Genomic DNA, 24,004 nt, shown 5'->3' on the forward strand with positions numbered 1-24,004 from the left:
TTCACAAAATGCTGGAACGTAGCCGGGGCGTTACATAACCCGAAAGGCATCACTAAATATTCATAGTGGCCGAAGCGGGTACGAAAAGCTGTTTTCCACTCGTCGCCTTTTCTGATACGGACGAGGTTGTAAGCCCCCCGAAGATCCAGCTTTGTAAATAGTTTAGCGGAACCCAGTCTCTGGAAAAGTTCAGGTACTAATGGCAGAGGGTAGCGATTTTTAACTGTGATTTTATTTAGTGCCCGATAGTCCACACACGGACGTAAGGATTGGTCCTTCTTCTCTACAAAGAAGATCCCAGCGCCAGCTGGGGAGGTGGAAGGTCGGATGAACCCTTTTCTAAGATTATCGTCCAGGTAGGTCTTTAGAGTACTCAATTCGGATTCGGACAGTGGGAAGATCCTTCCGAACGGAATTTCTGCCCCCGGGAGCAGTTCAATAGGGCAATCATAAGGCCTATGAGGAGGGAGAGTCTCTGCGCCCTTTTTGCTGAAAACATCGAGAAACGCATGGTATTGCTCAGGTACAGCTTGTCGGGTTTCTTCATCCGCATCCAGACAGAGAAGGACTGATGAGTCCCCATTGGGAGTCGGACAACAATGCTGGTGGCAGTAGTCAGAGGGGAACTTGATTACTCCGGTGGCCCAGTTGATGTGTGGATTGTGTGCCCTCAGCCAAGGCATGCCTAGGATGATGGGGAACAGGGGAGACTGGATGACATCCAGGCAAAGGAGTTCTTGGTGAGACCCGGCGATGATGGCGGGTAGAGGACTGGTCTCCTGAATTACTGGTCCTGATTCCAAGGTAGACCCATCAGCCAGGTATACCGAGAGCCCCTTCTCTCGTGGTCTAAGAGGGATCCTGTTCATTCGGGCGAAAGACGAATCAATAAAGCCACTGCATGCCCCGGAATCAATTACCGCGTGGGTTGAGATAGTCCTTCCTGGGAGCTGCAAGAGAACAGGAACAGCTAGATGGGAGATGTTATCTGGCAACATAGGAGGCGAGACAGGTGGAACACGGAGGCACTTACGCATCTTCGCCGGGCAGGAACGAACAAAGTGCCCTGGTTCCCCGCAGTATAGGCATAGGTTATTGACCCGACGACGCTGGCGTTCTTCCGGGGTCAGGGACGGGCGTAGTAGCCCCAGCTGCATAGGCTCCGGAGCGTCCGATGTGGATGCAACTGGAACAGGCGGAGGTGGGTGACTAGGCACCCGTGGTAACATCCAAACCGGACGGGGAGTCGTGGTGGATCGTTCTTGGCGGCGCTCCCTCAAACGCCTGTCAATCTGGATAGCAATGTCAATCAGGGCCTCCAGGGTCTCAGGAACACCCACTCGTGCCAGCTCGTCTTTCAGGGCCTCGGAAAGCCCCATGCGGAACTGGTACCGCAGGGCCGCATTGTTCCAGTCCGTGTCTGCACTCCAACGTCGGAATTCAGAGACGTAGTCTTCTACGGGTCTGCGTCCTTGTTGTAGGGCATGTAGGGCTGCTTCGGCAGTGGCGGCTAGCTGGGGATCCTCATAAAGCCTGGACATTGCCCGGAAGAAAGTGTCCATGGAGTCTAGGGACGGATCCTTCTGTTCCAACAGTCGGTGTGCCCAGGCCTGGGGTTCATTGCTTAACAGGGAGATGACGAACCCCACCTTCGTTGCCTCAAGGGAGAAAGTTCTAGGCTGTAGGGCGAAGTAGAGTTCGCAGGAGTTGCGGAATGCCCTGAACTTGCTCCGGTCCCCTGTGAACCGTTCCGGGGTTGGGACCCTGGGTTCCGGTGGCAGCATCACGACTGACGGCGGGGCATGGGCCCCAGGAGCCGCTGGTGCAGAGGCGGATAGCGCCTGGATTTGTTCCTCCAGTCTGCCGTAGCCCTCTTGTAGGTTTTTAACTGCCTGTGTAAGGCCGGCCAGATGGTGGCAGAGTTCGTCCATGGGGGAGGCTCCCTGCGCAGGCTCGGACATAGCTGTCCAGTACTGTCACGTACCTGATGGTCGAGCCTGGAGTGCAGGGAGCGGCCCCTCGTATCCCCTGGCTATTGAACCCCTGAAGGTGGAGACAGGTATTCAACAGTCCAGAGGGCACAAGTGCCTGGTAGACGGTATCAGTCCGGGAGGTCAGCTGGGCACAGATAACAGGCTGGTATAGCGGATGGTGCTTGACTGTCGCTGGCAGGCACAAGTGCGGGAACTGGCTGGTGAGCAGATGTTCCGTAATGCAGGAACTCAGGTAGGTAGCAGGAACAGCGGAAAAAGATACAGGCCGGGTCAGCAGGAGACGATCAGCAAGGTACAAAGGGATGAGGCAGAAGACGTGGTCAAACAGGCAGAGGTCGTAGGCAGGCAGCAATCGATCAGAGTCAAGGAACAAGCCGGATGTCAGGAATCAGATAACAGGTTCGGATACAAACAGCACGGATCACGGACACGCTGTAGACTGGACAGCACAGATGGAAGGGAGCCAATGACTAAAGAAGGCTTCAGGGCGCCAAGCGAACGTACGACGGGTCAGCGCGCCCTCGCACGTAGACGTGCACCCGTTCGTGACCTACGTGTGCGCGTGTGCGCGTTCGTGTCGACGCGAGTGCGTTCGTTAGCTTTGACGCGCGTTGACGGGAAACGACGGACTCTCCACGACAGGTTCCGACGGGTAAGGTTTCTATGTCTAGTCGAGACGTTAGGGCGATCGTGACAGGTGATGTGTTTGAGGGCCCAATTGTCTCTGTTCCAGGAGAGGTTTGTTTTGAACTTGATCCTACCATTCAACCTGTACAATGTGCCCCACGCAATGTGCCTATCGCCATTAAGCCATAGGTTAAAGCTCAACTAGATAAATATGAAGCTGAAGGACATCTAACTTCAGTAACAGAGCCTACACATTGGATCAGTAACATGGTTGTTATCAGAAAGCCTGAGAAGATCAGAATATGCATTGATCCCAAGTTTCTGAATATGGCCCTGAAATGGTCACACTACTTAATGCCAACACTCGATGATATTTTGCACAAACTACCTAAAGCACGTGTCTTCACACTTGTTGATGCTGGAGATGCCTTTTTACAGTGCAAGCTGGATGAAAAGAGTAGCTACATGACCACGTTCTGGCCTCCTTGGGGCAGAAAGAGATGGCTCAAACTACCAATTGGAGTCTCTGTAGCACCTGAGGTATACCAGCGAAAGCAGCATGAACTATTAGGTGATCTTCACGGAATTGAGCCAATAGCTGATGACCTTCTTATAGTTGGCTGCGGTAATACAGATGAGGAGGCTGAGCATGGCCATGATGAAAACTTAAAGCGGGAGTAAACCCAGTTTAAAAAAACACTTACATTCCCGGCATGCCGGAAATGCTAACTTTCACATTGGTTGTGCTCTCAACCAAACTTTCAAACCATCCAATGGCTGGTTTCATAACTGATCACATGTGCAGCATTATGGCATGGAATCATTAGAGGCCAAGATGGCAGCTTCCTTGACTGAAAATGATAGAAGGGTTTACTTCCACTTTAATAGCGCTGCTAGATTGTTGTAGGCAGGTGATGCTGAGGCTTAGTGTAAAGAATATGCAGTTCAAGGTGGAAGAAGTCCGTTTCCATGGACACATCCTGTCTTCACAAGGCTTAAAAGCTGACCCGGATAAGATTAAAGCCATTGCGGACATGCCACAGCCTGCTGATGCCAAAGCGGTACAGAGATTTATTGGCTTTGTTACATACCTAGCAAACTTCCTGCCACACTTATCTGAGGTGTGTGAGCCATTAAGTCGACTTCTGGACAAAGATGCAGTTTGGCACTGGCTTCCCAAGCATGACCGGGCAGTAGAGGATATAAAACGCTTGGTCACCTCTGCCCCAGTGTTGAAATACTATGATGCTGCAAAGCCTGTTACGATACAAAGTGACTCCAGTAAAAATGGTCGAGGTTGTTGCCTGTTGCAGAAAGGTCAGCCAGTTGCATATGCGTCCAGAGCTCATTCATCAGCTGTGCAAAATTATACTCAAATTGAGAAGGAATGTTAAGCATTGTATTTGCCTGCCAGAGTTTCCATCATTATCTTTATGGATGGGATTCAATTACAGCTGAAACTGATCACAAACCTCTGATAGCCAAATTCAAAAAGCCCCTTTTGTGTGCTCCCAAGAGTTTGCAGAGCATGATGCTTACATTGCAGCATTACAACCTTAATGTTGTCTACAAGCCAGGATGTGAAATGTATATCAGTGATACCCTGAGCAGAGCTACGTCAGATAATAACCTGGAGGTGAGCATCATACAATTTGTCTGCTGTCACAGGAACAACATTTCTTTGCCGATATCAATCAAGTGGACTATCTTAATGTCACAAATCAGCGACTACATCAACTCATACAGCACACTGACAGCGATGCATCTTTACAGGCTTTGAAGTCTATTGTTTTGAGTGGGTGGCCAGATGAAAAAGAGGCGGTACCTGGAATTGTAAGGGAATACTGGTCCTTTAGAGATGAGATCAGTATACAAAATGGTATCTTGTACAAAGGTCCAAGGGTCATCGTGCCAAAGTCACTGAGAGCAGAGATGTTATTACGCATACACTCCAGCCATATTGGTGGTGAAGCATGCTACAGACAAGCTCGTGATACTCTTTACTGGCCCAACATGCATGGTGAAATCAAGGACTTTGTCACTAATTGTCCCACCTGCAATGAATATGCCCAATTACAACAAAAAGAAACCATGATGTCACATGAGATACCTACACGTCCGTGGCAGATTATCAGTATGGACTTATTCAACTTCGCAGGCAAGGAATACCTGCTATTAGTCGATCATTATTCAGACTTCTGGGAAATAGACCTTCTTCCCGACTGATCCACCGAAGCTACAATTAAGAGGTGCAAGGCTCAGTTTGCACGTCATGGCCAACCAGATATAGTAATCTCTGACAATGGGCCTCAGTTTGCAAGCCTACAATTCAGAAAATTTCAATTTGCCACTGAATGGGAATTTGAGCATGTTACTTCCTCACCACGTCATCCACAGGCTAATGGCAAAGCTGAATCAGCTGTAATGATTGTTAAAAATGTTTGCAAGTAAGCACAAAGTGAGGGTAAAGACCCATGGAAGGCCATTTTACATTGGAGAAACACTCTGACTGAAGGCATGGATAATAGTCCGGCACAAAGACTGATGTCAAGATGATTAAAGACCTCCTTACCAGTAGTAAATAGGCTGCTCGAACCCTCTGTCACACAAGGTGTTACTGACAAGTTAAGGATTACGAGACAAGTGTCAAAGGCACGATATGTCACATCAGCCAGAGATTTGCCAGAATTGAATATTGGAGAACAAATCCATATGGAACCATTACCCGGAGACGGAACAGGCCGTTGGAGAATAGGTACTTGTCTGGAAAAGGTTGCACCACGTTCTTATCTTGTGGACATTGAAGGAACTCTTTATCGCCACAATCGAGTGGATTTGAGAGTGGCAGAGCAGCCTGAATCTCAGTATCCCATTGATAGATCAGACTCACCCAGTATCATAAGGACATACTCACCCATTGACAGTGAGGCATGTACAGAGGCAATGCCTCATACCAACGGCAATGATGGTTCTGGGCGAGCAAGTATACCCGACAGCTTTCAAGTGTAGAGCATGCCGGTACATGACGAGAGGAGCTCAGTAACTTCAGAGAGGGCTAAAGGGATCCTTGCACAAGGGCCAGTCTTCACCCGTAGTGGTAGATGTTCAAAACCACCTACCAGACTTAACCTGTAGACTGTGCTATTGCTGTGTCTCTTTTGAATTTCACAATGTTCATTTATTAACACTAAAAGGGGGAGATTTTATGGATGATGTTTCTTTAAATGCAACTCTATGGTGCATCTCTGTTGTACTTCTTCCTGTGTTGTGTTTCCTGTTCATGCTGGGTCTTTCAGTAAAGATGGCTCATGTACAGTAATGGCTTGTGCTGTCTCTCTACATATATCACATCAAACGGGTGGTACATGAATGCAAAACTTAGTAGGAAAAAATAAAGGAAAGAAATTCCACCACCAGTATTTCCTCAGGAGGGGAAATCGGTGCTAATAGGCTGCAGAAGATCTGCTTGTTTTTAACCACTCTCATTTTTTTTTCTTATCAGATCTCCTGCAGCCTATTAGCACCCATTTCCCTTTCTATGTCTCAGCAGATCTCCTGCAGCCTATTAGCACCCATTTCCCTTTCTATGTCTCAGCAGATCTCCTGCAGCATATTAGCACGCATTTCCCTTTCTATGTCTCAGCAGATCTGCTCCAACCTATAAATACCCATTATCCTTTCTATGTCTAAGCACATCTCCTCCAGCCTATTAGTATCTATTTCCCTTTCTATGATTCAGCAGATCTCCTGCAGCCTACTAGTACTCATTTCCCTTTCTATGTCTCAGCAGATCTCCTGCAGCCTATTAGCACCCATTTCCCTTTCTATGTCTCAGCAGATCTCCTGCAGCATATTAGCACACATTTCCCCATTAGAGAATAAAATGGTGGTAGCTCCAATTTTTTATATCACACAATATTACTGAAATGGTTTTGGAAGCACAAAATGTCAGTAAAAAACTCAGTAAAGAGAATTTTGGGGCCACAGACACAATCTGAAGTTGTGTACAAGTCAATGAAACTCCCATCTCAGAACAATGAAGGAGATTACTATTCCAGTCCTCCAAGCAGTGTTCTGTCTGGGAAGGTCGGGGGGTAATATTTCCCCAGCTGAGAACAATGAAGGAGATTACTATTCAAATCCTGAACATCTCGTTTTCCCACTCGCTATTTCCCCAGCAGGCAGAGACAAGACCTCTTACAGAGTGTCAGCTTCTCGCATCCTCCAGGATCGGGAGATGGGTGATAAATACAATGACCCCTCCCCTTATATCCATAAATCCCACCCTCTTATCATCAGAGTAAAAGACGTGACAACATCTCTGATAAATCATCAACGCATTTCACCTCATCAGTATCCAGTGATAAACCATAAAGTGACATCAAAGTCCATCCAAAGTCTCCTTTATATTTCAATAAATGATATCACCACCAATAAATGTCTCCAAATCCTCCAGAGCTTCTTCCTCCAAATCTCAGTATATGCTCCAGCAAACTGTGTGTAGAAGACTACAAAACACCTCCTTTCCCAAACACCAATCTCGTGCTCTCTTGGTGCTCACACTCAGATTGTGTGCTCATCAGACCTCCATTACCCTCTTAATAAGTGGCTCCAAAGGCTGGACTAGGCAGTAATATATTTCTATCCCCCTTGGTGGGAGTGGAGATGACCCATCTATAAGGATATACAGTACATACACACACAGCACAAGGCCGTGTTCACACTACCAGACGTTTCTGCAGTTCCTCTGATCTCCAAAAGGTGGTGATCTCACTTCTACCCAGACAGGAAATCTCTATGGAAGACAGGAAGTGATGTCAGGTACAGACAGGAAGTTCCGGGTGAGAGGTGAGTCGGGAGGAAGTAGAGAGAAGACGTTGCTCGAAGAGGCAGCAGAGGAGGTAATAAGATCTTATTTTCTATTTACACCCAGTAACCCCCCGTCATGTCCGTCCTCTTCCTCCATAGTCACTGTGATGTCTTTTATCTCCAGCAGATGATGATACACACATATATAGCGTGGAAAGGTAGAATAACCCCTTTGGGGGCAGAACATTCCCCACTTTCAGGGCGGCAACATTCTCTTAATTTTGGAGATGTGTCACCTTTCCCACCAATCACCTTCTCACCTCATCCGTCTATACTAATGGTTTATACCACTTTTATTAGTGCTTAGGAATGGAGAATGCTATGACATCACACTGACCTCATAGCCCCTCCTCCCAATGTCCCTCCATCTGGCACTTTTCTTTTTATTTAATAGTTTTAGGATGTGGGCGGACCTTTGGCATCCTCACAAGGAAAACAGGACTGTTGTAATGACACCAGAATTATTATACCTGCATCGTGTGCGGGTTTTGTGTGGGAAAATCATATCTCAGTCTGAAGTGGGGCTTTAATAAAATGGAGAGGTGAGGAGGATTCTGGGAATATCATTTGATTTTACTATTTGTGTTCAGATCTAGAGTTTTCCTCCTGTGAAGTCTGGAGATCATATGACCATCACATTGCCTCCACCTCCCTCCCTGATAGAATAGAGAAATACAAAGAAGATTCTAGAAGTCACCAGAGAGATGATGGAGGAGAGGTGAGGAGGATTCTGGGAATTCTGGGACATTATCCAGTAACAGACAAGGGATGTGTCTGGATGGTGACTGTATCATTGTGTGTGTCAGGTTCCTATAAGGTGTCAGGATGTCACTGTCTATTTCTCCATGGAGGAGTGGGAGTATTTAGAAGGACACAAGGATCTCTACAAGGACGTCATGATGGACAATCAGCCGCCCCTCACATCACCGGGTAAGAGGAGACTTTATTGTAAAGGAGAGAGCAGTACGGAGGCTCCACCTAGATCCCCCATCATCTGATAAACACATAGAAACAATGTATTCAGTCAGTGTGTGTGTTTCCTACAGATGGATCCAGTAATGGGAACCCACCAGAGAGATGTCCCCGTCCTCTGTATTCCCGGGATTCCACACAGGAAGGTCACACCATCCCCCACCATCATCAGGTAGATGAGGAACAATCACTGATAGTATCATTAGGATCTGTACATTATCTGCATTGTTACCATTGATGTCATTTTTATTATATATTCAGAGTGGAAACCTGAGAGAGTCTAAAGTTGAGGTTAAAGAAGAGATAAAAGAGGAGGATGATGAGGATGGGGTGATGGAATCAGAGTCTCTAAAAGAACACAAAGATCTGTACCAGGACACCATGGTGGAGTCATCCAGCTACAGAAACCCACCAGAGATATGTCCCCGTCCTCTGTATTCCCGGGATTCCACACAGGAAGATCACACCATCCCCCACCATCATCAGGTAGATGAGTGACAATTATTGGTAGTTCTGATTTATACACAGCATGATTGTTACAATGAATGTTTTATTATATATTCAGAGTGGAAACCTCGGGGATGATAATATTGTTGATGTTAAAGAAGAGTATAAAGAGGAGAATGAGGAGTATGGAGTGATGGAGGAGTTTTCAGAAGGACACAAGGATATGATGGAGCCACCAAATACCAGGAACCCACCAGAGAGATGTCCCCGTCCTCTGTATTCCCGGGATTCCACACAGGAAGATCACACCATCCCCCACTGTTACAAGGTTGGTGGGATGCAGCATCTAGAACATGGACTCCTAGATATGATGTGTGGATTTTTTTTATGTGATGTCACAATAATAAATCTTCTATCTTACAGATGATATTCTCTCTCATTTTCTTGGTTTAGAGTGGAGATCCAATGGATATAGAATTTGAGGTGAAATCAGAAGAAGAAGAGAGGTATGTGAGGGATGATCAGCAGTCTATGGAGGAGGATGGAATAACGGGGACATTTATAGAGGAGGACACTCCTACAGAGATCAGCACAGGTGGGTCATTAACACTAAATACATTCCTCCACCCATACTGCTCACTGATTGGTCCAGAGTAGGGCGGGGGCTGGGTGATATCAGCCTGTAATCCCCTGGTCACTTTCCTGAGCTGTGTTCCCCGTCCTGTATTCCTGGATTTCTCTCCGATAATCTTCCTTCTCTGTGCTGCCGACACAATTTATGGATCTAGACTGGATTTATGGAGATTCTGGGGATCAGCTGGCAGCAAAATGTTCATATTAAAAATACACGTCTAGCAAGATCCCTGACAGAACAATTTTCCCAGGGTTACTTGTTCTGTTGGTAAAAAGTATACCGCGCTAAATGCTAAAAAATGACATACAGGTAATAGATATAGGGGATACACTGGTGACAATTAATAAAATTAATAAAACAGTCCCCAGTGAAAGAAAGGTTCTTGTGTTAGTGGAACAGTATGCAGTGCTGTGACTTGAGTAATAGATGGATGATTCCGAGCTTCATAAATGCTTTAAATAGGGTGCCCCCCCAGTAGATGTGCACTCACCCTTGGGAGTGGACCAACTATCTCTAGTTAGGTCAAATCCGCATGTGGATATCCTCTGGACCGATGATTGGCAGCGGTGAATGTTCCTCATATAAATAGATATAATAGAAGAAGCCTCATTGCTCAGTACCGTTGACGAAGAGCTTTTTGTTCCAAAAAATATAAAGATATTCAATTCACTTGTATGAGTGCCTAATGTCCTGGCACCCGGAGTGAACAGCAGGTATAAGTAAATCCGTGAAATCCGCCTGGTTAGTTCATACAGCCGCTGGCTCAGTAAAAGCTTGATTTCTGGGTTGAATGTGGGCGGAAGTGTGTGACGAAAATGTGACTCAACCTCTATGCATTTCGGCCTATCAGATTGGCCGTCCTTAGGAAGTTTTTGAGGGAATGTCGGTGCCAACTGGGGCCCTTTTGTTGACACTTGATATTGAAGCACTATACTCCAGCATCCCTCATGGACGGGGAGTCAGTAAGGCGCGGACATTCCTTAGGGAACTAGACCATACACAATGGAAGTGAATTTGTTCTCAGATTACTATACTTCATTCTTACTCACAATTGGTTTCTTTTTTTAGACACCCATTATTTCCGGTACAGGTGGTCGCTATGGGCACACGTTGTGCACCTGCCAACGCAAACCTGTACCTGGGGGATGGGAGCGGGAATTGTTTGCAAGTGAAACGTTAAGCACATATACCGATCCAGCCCTGTGCTGGTTCTGTTTTATCGATGATATTTTTATCATCTGGACAGACATGGTTGAATTGCTAACTGAGTTTGTGAATTGTATTAACTCAAACAATTACAATCTTAAAGTCACATTCAATTATCATCCCGTACAAATCACTTTCCTAGATCTCCAGATATATGTGGATCCCAACCATTGCCTAGCCACAAATTTATATAGAAAGGAAACATCAGGCAATACAATTCTACATGCGGATAGTACTCACCCTATTTCCTTAGTGCATAGCATTTCCTATGCACAATATCTAAGACTTCGATGGAATTGCACCAAATTTAGTGACTTTAAACCACAGTCAGCCCTCCTTAGACAACGTTTACTGGCATGCGGCTATAACAAATCTTTACTCAGAAAGGCATACAAAAAAGCTTTAACACAGGACAGAAACTCGCTGGTCTATAAGACGGCCAAAAAATGAGGAACTCCCATTCTTCCACAGTAAAATGTATCTACATTTTCTTCCCAACATTCTCAAGTGCGCCAACTACTAAATAAACATTGGCATCTTCTTATAAATGACCATGTTATTTCCAAATATATTCGATCTAGCCCTGAGATTGTGTTCTGTAGGAACACCTCCCTATGGGATAAACTAACCAAGAGCCTCTATATTCCCATCTCTTGCCATAATAGAATGCCTAAAGGCATTTTTACACATGGATCCTGTGACATGTGCCCCTGGGATCGGAAGGGAACCTTCTACACGCTTCCCGATGGGGAGATTTTCACTCCATCTTTTTTCACGAATTGTAATACAAAAGGGGTGATCTATTTGATGCAGTGCCGTTGCGGAACGTTTTACGTGGGTAAAACTATCCAACATCTGAGACAGAGGATCAATGATCATATCCTTTACTCCTCTAATGGAAAAATGATCACCCCAGTGAGCCGCCACCTTGATCTGTACCAGAGATTTGACACACGTTATGTGTCATTTATGGTCCTGGTGGTGATACCCCAAGATCTGAGAGGAGGGAATTGGGATAAGAGAATCCTTCAAAAGGAAACCTTTTGGATAAAACAACTGCATGCTATCAAATCGGCAGGTTTGAATGAAGTTCTCCCATATAAGCCTTTCTTGATCTGGTCAGATTAGACCAAAATTGAGCTTTTTGGCCTAAACTCAAAACGCTATGTGTGGGGAAAACTAACACTGCCCATCCCCCTGAACACACCATACCCACTGTGAAACATGGTGGTGGCAGCATCATGTGGTGGGGATGCTTTTCTTCAGCAGGGACAGGGAAGCTGGTCAGAGTAGATGGGAAGATGGATGGAGACAAATACAGGGCAATCTTAGAAGAAAACCTGTAAGAGTTTACAAAAGACTTGAGACCGGGGCGGAGGTTCCCCTTCCAGCAGGACAACGACTCGAAACATCCAGCCAGAGCTACAATGGAATGGTTTAGATCAAAGCATATTCATGTGTTAGAATGGCCCAATCAAAGTCCAGACCTAAATCCCATTGAGAATCTGTGGCAAGACTTGAAAATTGCTGATCACAGACGCTCTCCATCAAATCTGACAGAGCTTGAGATATTTTACAAAGAAGAAGAATGGGCAAAAATGTCCTCTCTAGATGTGCAAAGCTGGTGGAGACACCCCCAAAAAGACTTCCAGCTGTAATTTCAGAGAAAGGGGGTTCTACAAAGTATTGACTCGGGGGGGGGGGGGGGAGGGGGGTGCCATATACATGCCCCCCCACACTTTTCACATATTTATTTGTAAAAAAAAATTGAAAACCATTTATCATTTTCCTTTCACTTCACAATTCTGTGCCACTTTGTGTTGGTCTATTACATAAAATCCAAATAAAACACATTTACGTTTTTGGCTGTAACATGACAAACTGTGGAAAATTTCCAGGGGTATGAATACTTTTTCAAGGCACTGTATGTATAGAACGTTAATTTTATCATGACTATTATCATCATTGAGTCATTATATTTTTTTGTGTAGGTTTTACCTTTTTTGAACATAATTTGTCACTGGGGGAGGCATCCAGGGTACGAAGGCTGGGGTCACCCCGTGTCTCCTTTTGGAGGCTGTTATGCGGTTGGCAGTGCCGTTCACCTGGCCTTTCAATTGGGCTTGGATCCTATATGGAGTGGCAGTGTGCACAGCACTCAGGGAGTTCACTAGAGGGCACTTAGTCACTCTGTGTTCCCCCTGTTTTCTGTCAAGTGGCTGTTTGGATCGCCTATGGAGCCCTCCACTTAGACCTGTAATTTCCCATGGAGTGGGCATGTGCGGTACTGGAGGTGTACACCAGATGGCATACTCGGTGACTCCTTCTTGTCTTTGACGCGCCCACTCCTTCCTGCACTTGTCAGGTGCTTTGTGGCCTTCACTTCCAAGTACGGCAGTGGCCGCGAGTGCGCACGGACCAACCTAGGTGGCGCATGTGTCGGACGAACGGTCGGGCTAGGAGCATCACACGCTGTCCAGATGGCGTGCGGACCCCCTGATTGGGATGGGTATTTAATGGATTCATTCCCTGGGACCCCGGAGCTGTAGGATACATGCCATGGGCCACATATACTGGTAAGTAGGCTCCTCTTGCAATAAGCAAGGGAGCAGATTTATACACCTGTTTATATGACTTATTATTACCTTTTTATTTATTTGTAATACCCTCAGAGCCATGGATGGTACTTAACCTCGGTGGCTCGGGGTTAAGTTTCAGTACCATTAGCGGTAACCCCCGAGCCACACTCGGGATTGCATTGCAGGATGCTGGTGTGGTGTACTTACCTTGTCCCCAGGATCCTGCGATGTCCCCCCCGCTGTGTCCGTGGGCTCTGTCCTCCTCCCAAAGCCTCTGTGTGCCGGGCTCTGTTCCCTGTGAGAGTCGCAGCGCACGGGGGTGGAGCCCGATGGCAAATTCAAAAAATGTAAAAAATCATAACATATACAGTACACTGTAATCTTACAGATTACATTACTGTATGAAATGATTTCACCTCCCTTTTGTCCCCAGTGCTTTGTCCTGTGCCCTGCATGTAGTTTTATATGATATATATACCGGTACTGTTCTTTCTGCCTGGAAACTGGAGATTGTCCATAGCAACCAAAAAGTGTCCCTTTACATCAGAAGTGGTTTTAGACCACCTAAAATTGAGCGATAGCGAATCGTGGGGAAATTCTTTTTATTATTATTATTTTTTTATAATTATTTATATTTATTTATTATATTATAATTTATGATTTTGTGTTTCAAAATTTATCATACCCGGGATATCTACTAGACTCTTGTTTGGACAGATTTATTTGTGTTATTGGTAAGAATTGCAGGTCTACAATATAAAACGCCAGATTTCTATGCAAAATAATTGTACCGCTTTGAGACGCAAAAATCTAACATAATAATAAATAATCAGAGGTTAACCTATCATTCAGCTGGTCACCTTTGATGCCAATAGATATCTCTCAGTTCATGTCCAATATACACCTCTCCTGGCTGTTTTCAGGGGCCCCAATGAGCTCCAGTCGTCTTATGGTGACCGGGAACCCCCTGTGATGTCTTTGTGTTACCTGCCGGCCCCACCTCAGTGACAACTTCATACTTCTTCTTCTTTACACATATATTCATATAGCTCCAGAAGAAGCCCGTCCAGAGCGAGAAACTGGTCGAGCAAATTTTCAATGTTCCCTTTGAATATTGAAGCAGAATTGATGTATTCCAGCTTGGCTCTATCAACCCCTCCATACATGACTACTGCATGATAAATGATTAGGTCATCATATATATATATATATATATATATATATATATATATATATATATATATATATATATGTATGTGTGTGTGTATGTGTGTGTATATATATATATATATATATATATATATATATATATTTATGGTCAAAGCCCTATGGCCGATACGGATATGAACAAGTAGCCTCTACCATAAGATTAACCACATGAAATGGACCTGAAGTGTGCCCTGGTCTGATGGTCGGTATACCAAAATAAGGGGGCATACCCTAGATTAGAAATTAATATATGTGAAGAGAAATGAATTTGAGAAATGCCCTGGAAAGGGGAAGGGAGGGTGGGTGCCGCGCACCGGAAACCGACAAAGACCACAGGCGAGCGGGCTGGTTAAATACCCTCCGGGCTCCTCCCATAAATTCAGGCCACCACACTGGCCTTCTTACTTATGGTCAAAGCCCTATGGCCGATACGGATATGAACAAGTAGCCTCTACCATAAGATTAAGCACATGAAATGGACCTGAAGTGTGCCCTGGTCTGATGGTCGGTATACCAAAATAAGGGGGCAAAACATTCAGGTAGGGGTGCAGTTTTATTAGTTTTAGCATAATTAGTTGAGCAAGTTTGGTGAACGCTTGTGCCATTTCCACCCGAGGATTGGGAATGTACCGGGCGAGGTAGGCAGGGTCCCAAGTGCTTAGTCTTTCAATGACGTGACTTGGGACCCACGCCAACATGCTGCCAAGGGTGCTCAAATACTAAAGAGTGTCCACGGTATGGACCGGGGACGAGGTGTAGGCTGTGTAGAAGAACCCCATGTGTTTGGGAAACTGGCAGGTACACAAGTGTTGGCACGAAAGCAATAGGGAACTAGAGTCTACGCGTTCCGGTAGGAGTGACAGTAGGTAGTCAAGTGCGGTTACTTGATACCAAGCCCTGCTTCTCTATAGAAATGGACGTCCATCCTGGAGTCAGATTGCTGGGTTTTAGACACTGCAAGGAGGAGGATGAAATGAAGTTGGTAGCGAGCCAAGTAACGACTATGCAGAACTTGGCCTGCGGGATTGCTGAAGGCCTGGAATGAACATACAATGGACATTAACCTGGTGCCACCGGGCTAACTGCAGCGGTCTGCGCAGGAAGGACACAACCGAGATCGGTCCAGACCTGGCTTCAATAACAAGATGAGCCTCGGCCCAGTTGTCGGTGGTGAAAGCCACAGCCTGTCCTGTCCTGACATGACCCCAGATACGAGAGGCTGTCATGACCGGGTATAGTCTGAAGAGGGAGGAAGTCCAGGTAACCGGGGTTTAGGAGTATCCCTGATGCCATGGTCCTGTAAACCAGTGGTGGCCAAAAATTTCCGCGAAGCCTGTGTAGGCTGTGGCATCTGTCGCTACCAGGGGCATCGTAGACGGTTTAAACACCGATACATCAATCCATGCAGTAAGGAACCTTCCGACATTGACAGGTCTGCTATTGCCACGGCATCTAAATTAAGGATCTAAGAAGGGTCCTGTGTCCGTGAGAGGAGGACTAGGAGGCGTGACATAAAGATCGATCCTGGGGAATGGCCCGTATTGCAGATTTGAACATTCGTCAGGTAGTGTCTGTGTAGAACCTGGCTGCCAGTGCTACCAACGATAAATTGGCTAGGCCAGGGAAAACCACAAAGGGCCAGGTAGATGGCCGCTTGGATGACTAGACTGGGGAATATGCGAGGATTTCATGTCCCTAAAGATGGCAGTTGTGATGGGCGAGCGTTTTCCGTTGGCTATGGGTGATGCCTCTGGATGCCTCGAAGTGGGGATCTTGCTGTATGAGCCATAAAGACAGGTGGCTCTCCGGGCCCTGTAAGGATGAGAAATGCTGAACGCTGGCTAGGTATAGCCTGAGCGTGTTACAGGAAGAAGCCAGTTGCGTGTGTCAACACGATCCAGGTGCTGGATGGAAGTTGAACTCAACTATCCTAAGGGAGAGACCGACAGACAGGAAACGGTGAGTGGCTTGTAAGAAAAGCCACAGGAGACAAGTGGCCAACTAAGTGCTGCTGAAAACGACGTGTAGCCAGTTTGTGTGCCACTGAGAATGTGTGCTTGCAAAAGAATGATTGCAAGACGTTATGCTAAGTCGCGAGCCTTGGCACGATTGCAAAAGTAGTGTTTAAACTAGCTAGCGACAATTGCGTGGGAGTTTGTCACTGGAAATGTGTTCATAGTGACTGTGAGAAATTCGTGTTATCGCATGTGCTTTGCGAAGACTGCAGGAGTTGTGCTTGAACATGTGTTTGGGTGCGTGCTTGCAACGATTGCAAGATGTTATGCCAAGATGCGTGCTTGCAACGATTGCAAGATGTTATGCTAGGATGCGTGCCTGCAACGATTGCAAGGAGTTACACCAGGATGCGTGCTTGCCACGATTGCAAGATGTTATGCTAGGATGCGTGTGTGCAATGATTGCAAGAAGTAATGCCAGGATGCGTGCCTGCAATGATTTCAAGGAGTTATGCCAGGATGCGTGCCTGCAACGATTGCAAGAAGTTATGGTAAGATACATGGGTAGCCAGGTCGGAAAAGACAGAAGTCCATCCAGTCCCAACCACAAATCAAACAAATAAACATCGCACAACCCGACACACCCAACCCTACACCCACAGCTGATCCAGAGGAAGGCAAAAAACCCCAGCAGAGCATGGCCCAATTTGCTACAGCAGGGAAAAAATTCCTTCCTGATCCCCCGAGAGGCAATCGGATTTTCCCTGGATCAACTTTAAAAATAAGTACCCCGTTACAATGTACATTTAGGAAAGTATCCAGGTTTTTCCCAAAGCAATCTATTGAGCCAGCCGGAACTGCCTGCTAGCAATGATTGCAACAAGTTTGTGCCTGGACATCTGCTCGCAATGATTGCAAGAGGTCTTATGCTCGAATGCGTGCTAGCAATGATTTGCCAGAGGTCTATGCCTGAATGTATGCTTGCAATGATTGCAAGAAGTCTATGTTTAGATGCGTGCCTGCAACGATTGCAAGAAATCTACGCTTGGATGCATGCTTGCAATGACTGCAAGAAGTCTACGCATGGATGCGTGTTTGCAATGATTGCAAGAAGTCTATTCTTGTATGCGTGCTTGCGACGACTGCCAGACTTCCATGCTTGAATGCGTGCTCGCAACGATTGCACGAAGATTATGCTTGATGCGTGCTTGCAATGATTTGCAAGAAGTCTATGCTTGGATTCGTGCTTGCAACGATTGCAAAAGTCTACGCTTGTATGCGAACTTGCAACGACTGTACGACGTCCATGCTTGAATGCGTGCTCGCAACGGTTGCCAGAAGTCTACACTTGAATGCGAGCTTGCAACGCTTGCGAGAAGTCCAGGCTTGTATGCGTACTCGCACCAACTGCAAGACGTCCAAGCTTGACTGCGTACTAGCAACGATTGCAAGAGGTCTATGCTAGGATGCGTGCTTGCAACGATTGCTAGAAGTCTACGCTTGGATGCGTGTTTGCAACGATCGCAAGAAGTCTACGCTTGTGTGCGTCCATGCTTGGATGCGTGTATGCAAAGATTGCAAGAAGTCTATGCTTGAATGCGTGCTTGCAACGATTGCCAGAAGTCTGTGCCTGGGGATGTGTTTGCATGTCAGATGCGACCGACTCGAAACGGGGCACTGTATACTACGGTCCATATAATGAAAACCTGTTATGACAGAGGCATAAGCCGGTCATGCCGTGACTGTGACTGACGATGAACCGGACTCTGGAGCATGCACTGAAATGAGGCTAAAGCACTGGGGCACACCGTAACGAATCGGTGCATGTATGCAACTGGATTCGAAACGGAGCGCGGTACGTGGCGGTGAAATTTATTTGATTGCCATGACAGAGGCATGAGTCGGTTGTGCCGCTGTTGCGACTATCCGTTAATCGTGCATGCTGTAAAGCAAGTACTGGAATGTGGCTGAAATACCTGGGGCGCCGGGACGAATCGGTGCCTCGTAGATGCGACTGGATTCGTATCGGACGTCCTACGTGACAGTGAAATTGATTTCCCATGACAGAGTCATGAATCAGAGAACCGAAACCTGCAACCAACAATGAATCCTGACTCTGGAGCATGTACTGAAATGAGGCCGTAACCAACTGGGGCACACCGAAACGAATCGGTGCATCACGGATGCGACTAGATTCGAATCGGAGCGCGGTAAGTGACAGTGAAATGAGTGACAAAAGTATGCCATGACGGAGGCCCGAATTGGTCGTGCCGCGATCGCGACTGACAACGAACGGGACTCCGGAGCATGTACAGAAATGAGGCCGAAAATACCTGGGGCACGCCGGGACGAATTGGTGCATCGTAGACGCGACTGGATTCGTATCGGAACGTGATATGTGACAGTGAAATGATCCCATGACAGAGACCCGATCGCTTAGCAACGAGCGGGCTCTGGAGCATGTACCGAAATGAGGCCAACACAACTGGGACACGTCGATCGAACCTGTGCGTTTACCTGAGAAATGCGACTGGTTTCGACTCGAACGTACTAGGTGACAGTGAAATGATTCCCATGCCAGAGACCCGATCGATTAGCCACGAGCGAGCTCTGGAGCATGTACCGAAATGAGGCCAATGTAACTGGGACACGTCGATCGAACCTGTGCATTTTCTTGAGAAATGTGACTGGTTTCGACTCGAACGTACTAGGTGACAGTGAAATGATTCCCATGACAGAGACCCGATCGATTAGCCACGAACGAGCTCTGGAGCATGTACCGAAATGAGGCCAACGTAACTGGGACACGTCGATCGAACCTGTGCGTTCGAGAACTGCGACTGGTTTCGATTCGAACGTACTAGGTGACAGTGAAATGAATTCCCATGACAGAGACCCGATCGATTAGCCACGAACGAGCTCTGGAGCATGTACTGAAATGTGGCCAAGCAGTTAGGGGCACACCGGAATGAATCGGCGCATTTAGCGGATGCGACTGGATTCGAATCGGAGCGCCGTGCGTAACAAAATGAGTGAAATGATGAAATGACCTACGTGAGCCAGCCTTGGCAGAGGTAGGAGTCGTTGTGCCGTGAGACACGACTGGCAACGATTTTGACTGTGGAACACGGTAACGAGACTATAACAAGTACTAAAACAGTGCAATTTTTTCCTACCAGCAATGTCTACCGAAATGACGCCCGTGAAATGAAGGGCGCTGCGAAATTGGAGCGTATTGAGTGATAACAACCGGTATCATAACGAACGATTCGATATTTCAGGTTTTAACGACACTAAAAATAGTACAGGAAGGTCAATCGAGACCCTTACCTGCGGCAGTCGAGCTGGCGACGTTGTACAGAGCCGGCGACGTTGTACAAAACGAACGGGAAAGAAAACCACGAGAGAGACGTTTTGTCCGAATGGAAACGAAACACGAGCCGTCGGCCTAGTGACGTAGTGCCGCGCACCGGAAACCGACAAAGACCACAGGCGAGCGGGCTGGTTAAATACCCTCCGGGCTCCTCCCATAAATTCAGGCCACCACACTGGCCTTCTTACATATATATATATATATATGTGTATAATATTATTATTATTATACAGGATTTATATAGCGCCGACAGTTAATGCAGCTCTTTACAACATTAGGGCAGACATTACAATAGAATACAATTCAATAGAGGGGGGAATCAGAGAGCCCTGCTCATTAGAGCTTACAATCTAGGAGGGAGGGTCAAGTTATACAAAAGGGTAATAGCTGTGGGGGATGAGCTCATAGAGAAAATAGTGAAGTTGTTAGATGGAGGCAGGATAGGCTTCTCTGAAGAGGAAAGTTTTCAGGGATCGCCTAAAAGTGGATACATTTGGAGACATTCTGACAGATTGGGGTAGGGAATTGCAGAGGATGGGCGAGGCTTGGGAGAAGTCCTGTAGGCGGATATGGGAGGAGGTGATGAGGGAGCTAGAGAGCAGGAGTTCTTGGGAGGAACGAAGTGGGCGATTAGGTTGGTATTTTGAGAATAAGCTAGTGATGTAACCGGGGGCAGAGTTGTGGGTGGCTTTGTAAGTAAGTGTTAGTATTTTGAAATGAATTTGTTGGGCAAGTGGCAGCCAATGGAGGGATTGGCAGAGAGGGGTAGCAGACACTGTGCGGTTTGTAAGGTGGATGAGTCTGGCAGCAGCATTCATGATGGACTGAAGGGGGGATATTCTATTTAAAGGTGAGCCAATGAGGAGGGAGTTGCAGTAGTCAAGGCGAGAGATGACCAGGGAGGGAATCAGGAGCTTTGTGGTTTCATTGGTTAGAAAGGGACGTAGTTTGGAGATGTTGCGGAGGTTGAGGCAGCAAACTTTGGAAAGTGATTGGATGTGGGGCTGAAAGGAGAGTTCAGAGTCCAGGATAACACCTAGAACCTGACATGTGGGGATGGGTGGATGGTTGTGCCATTGCTCTTGACAGAGAAGTCAGGGGAAGAGGCACGTGGGGGAGGAAATATTATAAGATCGGTTTTGGACAAGTTGAGTTGGAGGAAGTGTTGTGACATCCATACAGATATGTCTGTTAGTTGGTGATGGGTGAGGAGACTGATGGAGTGAGTTGAGGGGTGGAGAGATAGATTTGTGTGTCGTCAGCGTAGAAATTATATTGAAAGCCGTGAGTGGCTATCAGCTAACCCAGGGAAGAGGTGTAGATTGAAAATAAAAGAGGTCCAAGAATAGAACCTTTGGGGACTCCGACAGAGAAGGGAAGAGGAAGTAGAATTGTAAGTGACACTGAAGGTGTGTTGGGATTGGTAGGATGAGAGCCACTGAAGAGCACAGTCACGGAGACCAAGGGAGTAAAGTTTTTTGAGGAGGAGAGGGTGGTCAACCATGTTAAAGGCAGCTGAAAGGTCCAGAAGTAGGAGTACAGAATAGTGTCTGTTGGTTTTTGCAGTTAGTAGGTTATTTGTGAATTTTAAAAGAGCAGTTTCTGTGGAGTGTTGAGGGCGAAATCCAGATTGAAGGGATTGAGGAGGTTATTCTTAATGAGGTGGTCTCTCAGTTGGTTGTAAACCAGGCGTTCAAGGAGTTTAGAGGAAAAGGGGAGCAAGGAGATAGGGCGTAGGTTGTTAAGATTGGTAGGGTCCAAGGACGGCTTTTTAAGTATGGGGGTGACCAGTGCATGTTTTAGAGCAGGGGTCTTCAAACTATGGCCCTCCAGTTGTTCAGGAACTACAATTCCCATGATGCTTAGTCATGTCTGTGGATGACAGAGTTTTACAATGCCTCATGGGATGTGTAGTTTTGCAACAGATGGAGGGCCGTAGTTTGAGGATCCCTGGTTTAGAGCATTGGGGAAAATGCCAGAGGTGAGGTAGAGATTAAAGATGTGAGTTAGAGAGTGTAGGATGGAGTCAGATGGCAACCATGGTGTTTGAGAGGGAATAGGGTCCAGGGGGCAGGTGGTTAGGTGGGCGTTAGAAAGGAGTTTAGCTACTTCGTCTGTAGTAGCAGTTTTGAATAAGTGTTAAGGGAGTGTCAAGAGTACCTGTTGTAATGGGGTCTTAACTGGAGGAGATATCTATAGAGTGGAGATTTCATCACGGATTGTATCAATCTTGTTTTTGGAGTGATTAGCAATCTCCTGGGCAGTGAGTGAGTAAGTGGGTGGAGGCGGTGGAGGACAAAGTAGAGAGTTGAAGTTAGAGAAAAGTTTACGGGGACTGGACGAGAAGGTGTTAATAAGAGTTGTAAAATAAGTCTGCTTGGCAGTGTGGAGGAAAACATAGTATTTCTGGAGGGCAGATTTGTATTGGTTGAAGTCTTTGAGAGACTCGGCCTTGTGCCACAGACGCTCAAGAGCGCGACTACGTTTTTTGAGAAGTTTAGAGTCATCTGTTTGCCAGGTTTGTTGTTGTTGCCAGGGTTGTAGGGGTCGAGGCCTGATTCTGCTTGTAGTGAGGGGAGCGAGCTTGTCCAGGGTGGAGGAGAGGGATTTATTGTAGGTGGAAGTGGCTTGGCTCGGGGTAGGACAGGGGAGAGATTGTGTCATAGAGGTGGTCAGTAGCAGATCAGTGGAGAGAAGAGTTGAAGTTGTGAAAGTTTCTACGGGTGATGGTTAGGCGATGGGAGGGAAGTTGGTGGAAGACAGGGGGAGAGAGAAACTAATAAGGTGATGATCGGAGAGAGGAAAAGGATTGTTTGAGAAGTTGCATGGAGCCATAGGTAGGAGAATACAAGGTCAAGGGTGCTGCCATCAGAGTGAGTGGAAGCCTGTACCCATTGCTTCAGGTCAAATGAAGATAGACTAAGGCGGCGTACACACGGGCGGATTGTCTGCCCAACTAAGTTCGTCAGACAATCCGACAGACAGTCCGCTCAAACTTTTGAATGAACGGACTTGCCCACACACGGCACTTTTTGAGCGGACTAATACGGCAGACTAAGTTCGCCGTACTAAGTCCGCCCAACTTTTGAAATGAACGGACTCGCCCACACACGCGGAGGAAAGTCCGCTCATTTCGAGCGCGTGTCAAGGTAGGCGGGGCCCGCGACGGAGACGTCGCGGGCCCCGCCGCCTGGAATGGACTTAAAGGGGAACCCCAACGCCGAAAAAAATCGGCGTGGGGGTCCCCCCAAAGTCCACAACAGACCCTTGTCCGAGCACGCTACCCGGCCGGCCAGGAAAGGGGGGCGAGCGAGCGCCCCCTCCTGAGCCGTACCAGGCCGCGTGCCCTCAACATGGGGGATGCCTTGGGGAAGGGGGGGCCGCGCGGCCCCCCCACCCCAAAGCACCTTGTCCCCATGTTGATGAGGACAAGGGCCTCTTTCCGACAACCCTGGCCGTTGGTTGTCGGGGTCTGCGGGCGGGGGGCTTATCGGAATCCGGGAGCCCTCTTTAATAAGGGGCCCCCGGATACCGGCCCCCCAACCTATGTGAATGAGTATGGGGTACAATGTACCCCTACCCATTCACCTGTAAAATAAAAGTACAAAAAAACACAACACAGGGTTAAAATATTTTATTGCACAGCTCCGGGGGTCTTCCGTCTTCGGGGGTCTTGTCCCCCTCTTTGGTTCTTCTGCCGGGCCACCGCGCCTTCTTATAGCTCTTTTAGAGGCAGTGGCCCGGTCTTCTGTCGCCGCCTTCCGTTCTTCTTCTTCTTCTTCTTCTTCTTCTCCAGGAGATGTTGACATGACGCTCTCTCCGGCCGGAATGCCAGAGCCGCGCTGCGCGGCCACTTATATAGTGACAATGGGGCGGTGTCACATGGTATATGTCACATGGGTTGGTCACATGGGTTGATGTCACATGGGGACTATGACATCGTAAGGGGGCGGGATCACCATGTGACCAACCCATGTGACATATACCATGTGACACCGCCCCATTGTCACTATATAAGTGGCAGCGCAGCGCGGCTCTGGCATTCCGGCCGGAGAGAGCGTCGTGTCAACATCTCCTGGAGAAGAAGAAGAAGAACGGAAGGCGACGGCGACAGCGGCGACAGAAGACCGGGCCACCGC

The 24,004-nt window shown here is 47.2% G+C and overlaps 2 protein-coding genes across 8 annotated transcripts in view; one reads left to right on the forward strand and one right to left on the reverse strand.

The window, feature by feature from the left end:
• LOC143989570 (uncharacterized) overlaps positions 1-24,004 on the forward strand; it is a 146,520-nt gene that overhangs the window by 80,091 nt on the left and 42,425 nt on the right. Inside the window, exons 1-6 of one of the 5 annotated variants that reach the window (XM_077489753.1) lie at positions 7,244-7,522; positions 8,081-8,208; positions 8,297-8,420; positions 8,537-8,634; positions 8,724-8,948; positions 9,028-9,237. In XM_077489753.1, the coding sequence (XP_077345879.1) occupies positions 8,336-8,420; positions 8,537-8,634; positions 8,724-8,948; positions 9,028-9,237 (618 nt within the window). In that variant the 5' untranslated portion in view covers positions 7,244-7,522; positions 8,081-8,208; positions 8,297-8,335. Of the gene's footprint in view, positions 1-7,243; positions 7,523-8,080; positions 8,421-8,536; positions 8,635-8,723; positions 8,949-9,027; positions 9,238-24,004 lie in introns of those variants that run through there. The other 4 variants (XM_077489752.1, XM_077489751.1, XM_077489755.1 and 1 more) reach the window with 4 other exon arrangements.
• Positions 1-24,004, reverse strand: part of LOC143989636 (uncharacterized) — a 353,768-nt gene that overhangs the window by 57,563 nt on the left and 272,201 nt on the right. The window lies entirely within an intron of this gene.

Source organism: Lithobates pipiens, unplaced genomic scaffold (genome assembly GCF_037356315.1).
Source record: "Lithobates pipiens isolate NorthernLeopardFrog02 unplaced genomic scaffold, aLitPip1_a1.2 Scaffold_18, whole genome shotgun sequence".
NCBI classification, from domain to species: domain Eukaryota; kingdom Metazoa; phylum Chordata; class Amphibia; order Anura; family Ranidae; genus Lithobates; species Lithobates pipiens.